Source organism: Danio rerio, chromosome 3 (genome assembly GCF_049306965.1).
Source record: "Danio rerio strain Tuebingen ecotype United States chromosome 3, GRCz12tu, whole genome shotgun sequence".
Classification (NCBI taxonomy): domain Eukaryota; kingdom Metazoa; phylum Chordata; class Actinopteri; order Cypriniformes; family Danionidae; genus Danio; species Danio rerio.
In genome coordinates this window covers 61,025,259-61,037,063 of record NC_133178.1, presented here as the reverse complement: position 1 = coordinate 61,037,063, position 11,805 = coordinate 61,025,259, and the positions used below count along the sequence as shown (strand labels likewise).

Genomic DNA, 11,805 nt, shown 5'->3' with positions numbered 1-11,805 from the left:
TAGCTAATATTTATGCTTTAGTTACTATTTACAACTTAGGTTATGTATTAGTTATCTATTTAAACTGTTGACAATTGTGCTAGTAATGTTGTTTTGCTAGCTGCAGCCATGGTATGGCAGTAAAGTTCTTTGGTTATTTTGCTGGAATGAATATAGTTCTTAGGTATGTTGGCATAGAAAATAGCAACTTTTCATTTTCTATTAGTCTTAGAACACAATGTAGTACACAAAAAAAGGCAAACTTTAAATAGGAAAATCGTAGAAACTCTTTGGTAATTTTCTTTTTGAGTGAGATGCTAATGGTTCAATCCTATTCAATGATCTATGCTAAGCTAAGCTAAAAGTGCTCCTGTCAGACCCAGAGATCATCTCAGTGCATTCAAAAATGGTAAAACTTGCATTGTTCCTATTTTTGCTGAAAATACTTTTGACATTTGTACTGTAAAACAACAAAAAAAAGTACTTTTACTTCAAAACATTTGCATTTCTACCAAAATACTTAAATGTTATTAAAAAGGGACATTTCACCCAAAAACGAAAATTTCCTCATTAAAAGAAACAACATATTTTCCAAACTGTTATGAATTTTGTTCTTCTGTTCAATCTAAAGCAAGATATTCTGAAGAATGTTGGGAAAAAAAATCAGCCATTGACATCCATAGCAGGAACAAAAAATACTACAGAAGCAATTACACTAAGTACTATGGAAGGATGTTTGTTATACTGTATCCTTCAGTATATCTTCCTATATGTTCAACAGAAGAAACTCAAACAGTTTTGGAACAAGAAGAGGATGAGTAAACGATGACTTAAGTTATTTTTTTGGCTGTACAGCCCCTTTTAAACAATCGTAAACATGATCAAGCTGCTAACTACTCTCAGAATGTGTCCTAATATCTGATATTTAAAGAATGCAGGCTCGGGTATGTACCGTGACATTGCAGAGCAACAGAAAGGCGCAGATCTCCTTCAGGACCCTCCTCTTCCAGGACATCCGGCCCTGCAGTAGAGTCAGCGGGATGGGGAGTGTGTGTGCGGGCACGATGGAGCTGCTCCGTCTCTCTGGGTCTCGCTCCTTCACAGCCATGACGTTGGCGAAGACGGTGGCCACCTCAGTCTCCTTAAAGGGCTCCCGATGGAGGCCCTTGATGAGGAAGGCATTCTGAATGCACAGCTCGATCACCGTTAGCATAGCACATGCTAGGTTGAGCCCATTCGTGTGGCCTTGGACGCCAGACGCCAAAACAGCGACTATAGTGAAGTAGCAGATGAGGAACTGTCCCAATGACGCTCCCACCAGGAGTCCCACATCCAGACTCCGCGTTGGGTTCTTCCCCGACACCTGCTCTCGCTTGTCCATGCGGAAGAGGATGCATCCGGCGAGAGCGGAGCTGGACATGAGCAGGACGGCCACTATGTTCATGATGTAGTGCATTATCAGAGCCTCCTCCTTCTTCTTAGGGTCGTCTTTAGACACGTCCACTTCGTACACCACAAACGTAGCCAGACCCGCCACCAGGACGATCAGGCCCGCCAGCGGACCCACCAGGACGTCCCACAGGCTGAAGTGCAGCTTGTGGCTGTGGTGGTCGTCCATCTTGCGGCCGACGTTCTTCCACATCACGTAGGTCATGGCGGAGGCGAAGAGGCTGTACTCGATGTTGAAGGGGTACAGGTAGTAGTAGGCCTTCTCAAAGAGGTCGCACATGTTATGGAGACACTCACATTCACTGGCTGCAGCACGACCTGGAAGCAAAAATGTGCATGTTGGTTATCTGCCGTGGTGAATGAATGGCAACTTTACTGCTAAATAAATCAGGAAACCAGTCATACTCTCAAAAAAAAAAGGGGGGGGGGGGGGTGCAGGGGGTTAGGGGAGATAATAGTTTTATGTTAAATCCACTTAAATTTGTAGAAACTAATAAGATAACTTAATTAACTTGTGTTGAGACAACATAAATGGATTGTGTGGATCCTTTTTTTTTACAGTGTACAAAAGTCTGAAATATACACTAAAACTACAAAATTTAAGTTGAATCAAATTAACCTTAAATCACCTAAAACTGCTTTAAAAAATCAAGTTGAAAACTTTAACTTAGTTTTTTTTACTAGTTAGCATAAAAACATGCTGACTTACTAATCGTATATTTTTTTTAGATAGAAATCATTGTTTAAATATTGTATTTTTTAAAATAAGAACTGTTTCACAGTGCAATGACAATTTCACATGATTTCTTATTATATTTTTCTTCCGTATAAAGTCTTGTTTTTTATTTTTAATTTGGCTGATATATAGCTCTTTTTTTTAAAGTAAAAAAAAAAAAACTAAGGTCATTATTATTAGCCCCCTTAAGAAATTATGTGTATATTCATTCATTCATTCATTCATTCATTCATTCATTCATTTTCTGGTCAGCTTAGTCCCTTTATTAATCCAGAGTCACCACATCGGAATGAACCGCCAACTTATCCAGCAAGTTTTTACGCAGCGGATGCCCTTCCAGCCGCAACCCATCTCTGGGAAACATCCACACACATTCACACAAACACTCATACACTACGGACAATTTAGTCTACCCAATTCACCTGTACCGCATGTCTTTGGACTGTGGGGGAAACCGGAGCACCTGGAGGAAACCCATGCGAATGCAGGGAGAACATGCAAACTCCACACAGAAATGCTAACTGAGCTGAGGCTCGACCCAGCGACCTCCTTGCTGTGAGGCGACAGCACTACCTACTGTGCCACTGTTTCGCCCATTATGTGTATATATTTCTATATAATAGTCATTATGGTAAAGACAAAATAAATTAGTTGACCAGCCTGGCTAAAGCTGGTCAAGCTGGTTTTAGCTGGTCATCTCCCAGCCTGACAAGCTAAGACCAGGCTGGAAATGGCTGGTAACCAGCCTAGAAATGGCCAAACCCCCTCTAAAACCAGGCTGGTTGAACAGCTAAAACCAGCCAACCAGCCTAGGCTGGTTTAAGCTGTTTTTTCCAGTAGGGTTGAAACATGTAATACACTTGTTATAAAAAGGATGAACTTCTAATAGTGTATATTCACCATCAAGTGTGTCGTTGTAGCTGTTGTTGTTGGTCGGAGGTTTGACTGGAGCCACAGTCTGGTGGAGCGACTCCTCAGTCACAGCCATCATCCACACCATGAGGTTGGTGGACAGAGTCAACATCAGGCCGCAACTACAGCAAGAAAGTCAATATTAGCATACAGCGATATTAGCGCCTCACTTCCACAGAAGCGTCCAGTCCAATCAAACGCTCAATCGGGCAAACATTTCCCACAAATTGTGTGCTCATTGCTTCACAGCGAGACGTCACGCAGATTTACAGTCAATGCAGGTTGCGCTGGTTACAAATGCTTCTGTTTCCTTTATAGATCTGAAAAGGTGCGACACTGTTTGTCAGACTTTCCCTTTAATTACACTTCCTGTCTACAACATGATGTCAAATAGACAAGGAAATCAAATGACCAAGCCAGTTAACAACTAACCAGTGATGAATAAAAAAAAATTTACAGGAAATACTATCATGTGTGGAGTGTATTATACTGTAAATGTTATAGCATAGCCTAGTACACTCTGTTCATTTACAATAATGACAGTGAACGGTAATAAATACTGTGGTTTTTAGTTTACTGTAGTATTATAATAATAATAATTAATAATTCCTTACATTTATATAGCGCTTTTCTAGACACTCAAATCACTTTACACATTTGGGGGAATCTCCTCATCCACCACTGGTGTGCAGAATTCACCTGGATGACGCAACGGCAGCCATTTTGCGCCAGACCCCACACCAGCTGATTGGTGGAGAGGAGACAGAGTGATAAAGCCAATTAAGATATGGGGATGGTTGGAAGGCCATGATGGACAAAGGCCGGTGGGCAAATTTGGCCTGGATGCCGGGGTTAAACCCCTACTCTTTTTTTGAAGGACATCCTCGGATATTTAACAACCGCAGAGAGTCGGGACCTCGGTTAACATCTCATCCGAAAGACAGATTAGCATTAGTATTATAATATACCCTATAGTTGTAGAAAACAGCTAGTAGTGGTAGTATATACAGTAACATTTGTTGTGTTTCCATCCTGCTGAAAAAAAACAGCTTAAAGCAGCCTGAGCTGGTTTTAGCTGGTCTACCATCCTGGTTTTGAAGGGGTTTTGGCCCTATTCAGACTGGTTTCCAGTCATATCCGGCCTGGTCAGCCTGGAAAATGATCAGCTAAAACCAGCTTGACCTGCCTGGTTTAAGCTGGACATAGTTTGTTTTGGCTAGGCTGGTCAAGGTGGTTTTAACTAGACATCTCCCAGCCTGACCAAAGACCTGTCTGGAAACAGCCAAAACCCCTCTAAACGCAGGATGGTCGACCAGCTAAAACCAGCCAAGGCTGGTTTAAGCTGGTATTTTCAGTAGGGATAGCACTATACACACACACACACACAAAATCTATATTTTGTGATTCACAAATGTTTTCCGTTTATTTACAGTTGTGAATTGCATTATGGGATGTTGGTCACTGCTCTGTCAACTTTTAATGTTGTAAATTCAACTCTTCAGTATGAGAAAGGGACTTTTAATGATATTTTATTAGTTTGAAATAATATAATGTGTAATATTAAGTCTGTAAAATAACAGAAAACTGGCTGTCTTTGTACCTCAAATACAACACCACCCCGGTTATATATCAATATATCACTTAAAATTGTTAAAAATGTTCATAAAAGTCCATTTTTTCAAACGTTTTAATATTAAAGATCATTGGAAGAAAGACCAAAGTCCCATAAATACAATTCTTAATACATAAATGGGGAAAAATAAAAATATGAATCACAAAAATACTGAAATCTGCTAATTTATGTATATTTTTCAAAAGTATAGAATTACTTAAACAGATGAATTTAAGTGCTTTACTATATCTAGTATGATTCAAAAACACGAATTTCTATGAATAACTGTAATATTTGAACATCTTTACAATTTAACTGCTTTTTCTGTTCCTCATTTATCAGGGGTCCCACACTGGAATGAACCGCCACAATATTTTTAGAGATTTTTTTTTTTTAAATTTGTTTAGAATCGGTCTAAAACTTTGAGCTCAAAGGCAAATAAAACCTTTAATATTCCTGAATCAGTGGTACGAGATATTTAATTAAAAACCTTTTACGATTGTTTTATTTACTCCTTTTTATTTAATATTGTTGCTGTTATTATTGTAATGCTATTTATCATTATTTTTTATATATATAAATGTTTTATCGTTCTGTCACAAAAGTTTAAAAGTGGAAAGTCTTTCACTAAAAAAAAAAAAAAAAAAAAAAAAAAAAACCTTTTACGTCATTTTTTAAGGTAAGTGGTTCCAAACAATGTATATGAATTTATACAAACAAATTAAATTTAGTAATATTCAACTTCAACTTTCAAATTCAGGCCACATACATTGTTTGCAACAACTTATCTTAAAAAAAAGAGTAAATCCAATAATTCCTTTTTAAAAATATGCTCATGTAAAGAAAAGGTTCTCCACATACACCATGTTTTTACTCAATATTGTTTCAAATTGCAACTAACACTACGAACCCAAAATAGGTTGAATGCTAGGACTCACCGTGTGATGTTTTGCTTGATTTGCACACAGTCTTTAGCATGAATCCAGAGCACGTATGTCTGCAAAATGGAGGACAGTATTGTTAAAAGATAGACGACACAGGAAATAAGATGAAATACCAACGCTATCTCACGGCAGTTCGTACCTAATTGATTTAGTGGCTAATTCTCTGAATTCATACAATCTCATTAGTACAATTTAGCATGATTTGCTCAATCCCCAATGACAGTTGGGTGCCATGCCTCCTTTTTAAAATCGGACTTATATACTTTCGTGTAAACTAAACCTTAACAAATTTGTGCGATTTTAAAAAGGAAGCATGACACCAAGCGCCACCCCTAAACCCAATAATGGCTGGGTTTAGGGGTTGGGTTTGGTGTCATGGCCTTCTTTTTAAAATTGTACATTTTCATATGACTGAATTCGTACAAATTAGCCACTAAACTGACAAAACGGAAAAAAATGGCTATTTATTTAAAAAATAAGTTGAAACAAAACAATTCTTACGTTTTTTTTTTTTTGGGACAACTTAATTTTTTTATGTTCAATCCACTTAAATTTGTATAAACGATTAGGTTAACTTAATCGATTTGTGTTGGGTCAACATAAAGGAATTGTGTAGATCCCAAAACATTCACAGTGTGTCAAGAAGTGGCGTTGGTTGTTTAAACCCACCTGGACGATGACAAACACCGCTTGCACAACGGGGAAGGCTATTTTGACAGGCGATTCGCAGTTCATTCGACCCACGTAAAAAATAATCTTGAAGATGTCCATGATTACACTGCAGATCCCAAACAAAACCAGTCCAGCTGATGAAGACACAAACAGAACAACATAAACACTCGGTTATTCATTCTGCTTTATAATGTCCCAAATGCTGTTTAACAGAGACTTTTTTTTTTAATTGTTTGAGTAACTAATTTCTAATAATTTGTCATGATGACAGTACATAATATTTTACTGGTTGTTTCGCAAGATACTAGTTTGCAGCTTAAAGTGCAATTTAAAGGCTTGACTAGGTTAACTAGGCAAGCTAGGGTATGTAGGCAAGTCATTCTGTAACTGTTCTGTAGCCATTTACAAAAAAGTTAAACTTATTTAGGAGGCTAATAATATTGACCTGTTATTATATATTGATATATTAAATATTGAGCAGCTTAAAAAAATTATTTTACAAATAACTTGATCAAAAACCAATGTAAATAAGATATTCTCAAAAAGAAAAATATACTTGGGAAATATTTTGAAAATAAAATTCAATATGAAAAATAGGCATGGGATGATAACCATTTTCAAGGCATACCACGGTTTGGAAAAGTCAAGGTTTAAAAACCATCAACATTTCTGTAATGCCGTTCCTAAGGTATGTATAATAATACGTATATTTAATTTACTTTTTTGTAGTTTTTTTGGGACAAAAGTATCTCAAGCAGAGAAGATCTCCAAAGATGCTGTTAAAATAAATCTGTTGTTGAAATAAATGAAGACAGCAAAAGTCCATGATTCATTTGAATGATTTAGCCTGACATGTTTACTGTCCCAAAATATTTGAAATGCTTCTCAAAATAAAATATATTGTGTTTAAAAGGGAAAAACATTTTAGTTTTTTTACCCAGAAATTTAAAAAAGAATATATTTTAGAGCAGTGAGCACAATACCGTGAAACTTAAGATATTTTTATCCAAGGTTATCAGAACATCAGAATCATATACAGGCCCATGCCTGATTAAAAATATTAGATATATTAAACTAAAAGACATTAGTAAAAATATAATAGGAAATATTGTGGAAAAACAGCTAACAGTTAAACAGCACTTGGAAAATGTTTATACATTTACTATTTTTAGGACAAATAACTAATTTCACTTTGAAATTAAACTCAATTTTTCCTCTTTTTAAATAATTTTTTTAACTAAAATATTTAAGAAATAATAATATGAATAATGCTATAAAATAATATGAAAAATACATGACATAATATGAAATACTATAAAAACGTCCATGCTTTGTTAAACAGCACTTTAACATAATACAAATAATTAATTAAAATAATTAAAATCAAAAGCTCACTGCAAAAAAATAGTTGGCTCAACTTAAAAATTTAGGGCACCAAACATCAGGACATTTTTGAGTTTACTTAACTTAAATCGAGTCAGTGATTAGGTTGAAAGTTAAGTCAACTCAAAAATGTTCTGAAGTTTGTTGCCTTAATATTTTAAGTTGAGCCAATTTTTCTTTTTTTTTCTTTTTTTAACTAAAATATTTAAGAAATAATAATATGAATAATACTATAAAATAATATGAAAAATACATTACATAATATGAAATACTATAAAAACGTCCATGCTTTGTTACACAGCACTTTAACATAATAACAATAATGAATTAAAATTAAATTAAACGCTCACTGTAAAAAATAGTTGACTCAAATTAAAATTTTAAGGGACCAAACATCAGGACATTTTTGAGTTTACTTAACTTAAATCGAGTCAGTAATTAGGTTGAAAGTTAAGTCAACTCAAAAATGTTCTGAAGTTTGTTGCCTTAATATTTTAAGTTGAGTCAATTTTTCTTTTTTTATAGTGCAGTTAAAAAAAAAAAATAATATATATATATATATATATATATATATATATATATATATATATATATATATATATAGTTTTTAAATATTTCCTTTCAACTAAAAATATAAGGCAGAAAAAAACATCTATAGAAGAAAAATAGGAAATTCTATAATTTTTTAAATCCTATATTAGAAAATTGGTTCAAATTTGAACTGTATAACACACTCTCAGAAATAAAGGTACAGGAGCTGTCATTGGGGCAGTACCTTTTCAAAGGGAATGTATATTTGCACCTAAAGGGTTCAAAATGGTACCTTAAAGGGACTTTTTGGGTTCATTTGGGTACTAATATGCACCTTTGAGGTTCCCCTGTGAACTCTTTGGGTACAAATATGTATCTTTTGAAAAGATTCTGCCACCGTGACAGCTCCTGTACCTTCATTTCTGAGAGTGCAACCACATGTAAATCAACACAATTTTCAACAAGGTAATGGTCACACTTTATTTTGATGATCCGTTTGTTGAATTTAAGTTACATTGGATCTACATGCCAACCAATTCTCATTAGATTATAAGTAGACTGTTAGGTCGGGGTCAGGGTTAAGTTGATATGTACTTATAAAGTTTGTAAATGTCTGTTTAGCAGAAGTACCAACAGATATTAAACAGACAGTCTACTAATCGTCAAATGGACCATCAAAATAAAGTGTTACCAAATTAATTTCCCAAGATCTCCTGGAAGACGAAGAACCAACGTACTTCTCAGCCAAACAGGTCCGGCATGACTGTCCTTGTAGAGCACTGCGCGGTACACCCGGGAAGTGTGCACTTTATAGTAAAGCATCCACACAGTGGACAGGATGACCAGCAAGATGAGGAAGATCAAAAGGTGAGAGGAAGTGATCTGGACCTTGTTGAAGACACTTCCACTCACGATGGCGATTCCCAAAAGCAGAGCGTTTAAGGAGATGAACCCAGACAGGAGCCATCCCCAATTGCGGCCCTTCTCCACAGGCTTGAACCCCCGGTTAGGCGTCTCTCCATGGGAGCTGATTTGGATGGTGGATATCTGGTTCTCCATAGCTTCTAGATCTGCCTTTGTCGACATGTTGCTTGAGCTGTCCACAAGAAAACACAATCAAAATATCTGGTTGTGAAGCATGTGGAGATGAATCAAAAATGACAACAACTAAAATATGAGTCCAGCTTCCTCGAGCTCTATATATACATGAACCTGTGAAAGCATTCAACCAATCAGGTGTGCTCTATTCCGCTTACGTCCGGCCCCACATCTAAAGGGCCCCGCATCGACGAATATTGGAAATCTAGGAGAGCTTTTCAACCTTTTGCTTGCTCTGGAGCGCGGCCAGCCAACAGAGCTCCGCTATTGTGATAACAGTGTTTAACAAGAGGGCTACCTGTACGCTCTGTTTAGTAATGAAGGAAACGATGCAAAAAAAAGCGCCGGTCAGACACCCTCAGCTCTGAGTCACCAGGCCGATATTATTTACTTCAATCATATCTGTTGTCAAAATATTAAAGCCTGTATTTACTCGGCTTACAGCACTTTTTCTTTTCTCAAAACCATTGCAATATTGAGCCTCACCCAATTTCATTGTAAATATTTGAGTTCTGTTGTATTGTGCATTGTTTCTTTTTATGTGTGTGTGTGTGTGTGTGTGTGCGTGCGTGTGTGTGCGTGTGTGTGCGTGTGTGTGTGTGTTCTGTGAGTGTTTACTCATAAAATGATTTTTTTAGCTGCTTGGTTAAACTACTTATTTAAGATGAGCTGAATCAACACAATTATTGGGGTTTTTTTTGGGACAACTTGTTTTATGTTCAATATACTTAAATATGTAGCCAATATTTATATATATATATATATATATATATATATATATATATATATATATATATATATATATATATATATATATATATATATATATATATACAGATGAAGTCAGAATTATTAGCCCCCTTTTGATTTTGATTTTCTTTTTTAAATATTTCCCAAATGATTTTTAACAGAGCAATGAAATTTTCACAGTATGTCTGATGATATTTTTTCTTCTGGAGAAAGTCTTATTTGTTTTATTTCGGCTAGAATAAAAGCAGTTTTTACTTTTTTAAACACAATTTTAAGGACAAAATTATTAGCCCCTTTAAGCTATACAATATATATTTTTCCAATAATCTACAGAACAAACCATCGTTATACAATAACTTGCCTAATTACCCTAACCTGCCAAGTTAACCTAACTAACCTAGTTAAGCCTTTAAATGTCAATTTAAGCAGTATAGAAGTGTCTTGAAAAATATCTAGTAAAAATATTATTTACTGTCATCATGGAAAAGATAAAATAAATATATTTTTTAAAAATATTAAGTTTAGAAATGTGCTGAAACAGTCTTCCCAGAACAGAACAAAAATAGGGGAAAAAAATAAACAGGGGCGCTAATAATTCAGGGGGGCTAATAATTCTGACTTCAACTGTATATATATATATATGGCACAATATATATAAGTGGCACAATACAGTAGATTGGCACAATACAACCTAATTCCTTCATGTTGTCCCAACATCGATTAAGCTAACCTGATTCATTGGGAAGAATTGGGAAGTTGTAATTGGGTACTCAATAAATAATTATATATATATATATATATATATATATATATATATATATATATATATATATATATATATATATATATATATATATATATATTATTATATATATTATTATATTTATTATATTTATGTATGTATGTGGTATGTATGTATGTATGTATATATATATATATATATATATATATATATATATATATATATATATATATATATATATATAATATATAATATATTAATGTATAATAAATAAAGGTTGCAAAAATAGGTTTTATTTATATATATAATTATATATATTTTTTATTGTTTTATTTATTTTTAAGAGTATACTATAAATCAAAACATTTTCATAACATAGGTTACACTCTAAAAATGCTGGGTTGTTTCAACCAACACTAATCAAATGTGTAACTCACCCAAATGTTGGCTTAAAACTTAAACTTAAAACCCAACAGTCAACTTAATCAAATGAAATGAGTGTAGTTAATTCAACTCATTTTCCTCAAATGGTTTGAGTTAACTCAACTTTTTTTTTTTTGCTTTTAAAAATAGTTAAAACCAATAAAAAAACTGTAATACTCATAAAGCATGATTTTATTTCACTTCCTCAATCTCACACAAAACCTAAACCCAACTACTACATTTATAACCACACTGTAAAACCCAAAAAGTTAAAAGTTACTCAAACCATTTAAGTTCAAAAACTAATCCTAATAATGAGTACTGTGAACTTAATCCATTTGAGTAAACTAAGCAATTTGAGTACAGTATAACCCAATAAATGAAGAGAACTCAAACCAACTGAATACTGTAAAAACCAATAGGTTAAGACAACTTAAACCATTTGAGAAAACCGATTGCAACAAACCATTTGAGTTAAAAAAAACTAATCTACATGAGTACTGTGAACTTACTCCATTTAAGTGAGATATTTAATTAACTCATTACCTTCAACACCGAGTTCAAGACTCTTTTC

The 11,805-nt window shown here is 34.4% G+C and overlaps 1 protein-coding gene across 4 annotated transcripts in view; it reads right to left on the bottom strand.

Moving 5' to 3' along the window:
- The window catches only part of otop2 (otopetrin 2), a 78,636-nt gene that overhangs the window by 4,036 nt on the left and 62,795 nt on the right, over window positions 1–11,805 (bottom strand). For all 4 annotated transcript variants that reach the window (XR_012401279.1, XM_073945168.1, XM_001338043.9 and 1 more), the window contains 5 exons: window positions 8,956–9,314; window positions 6,302–6,438; window positions 5,627–5,685; window positions 3,065–3,198; window positions 932–1,746 (listed from right to left, as the gene is read on the bottom strand). Coding sequence is in view for 3 of the 4 variants with exons in the window: in XM_073945168.1 (XP_073801269.1) it covers window positions 932–1,746; window positions 3,065–3,198; window positions 5,627–5,685; window positions 6,302–6,438; window positions 8,956–9,314 (1,504 nt within the window). In the remaining variant the exon portion in view is untranslated. The remainder of the gene's footprint in view (window positions 1–931; window positions 1,747–3,064; window positions 3,199–5,626; window positions 5,686–6,301; window positions 6,439–8,955; window positions 9,315–11,805) is intronic.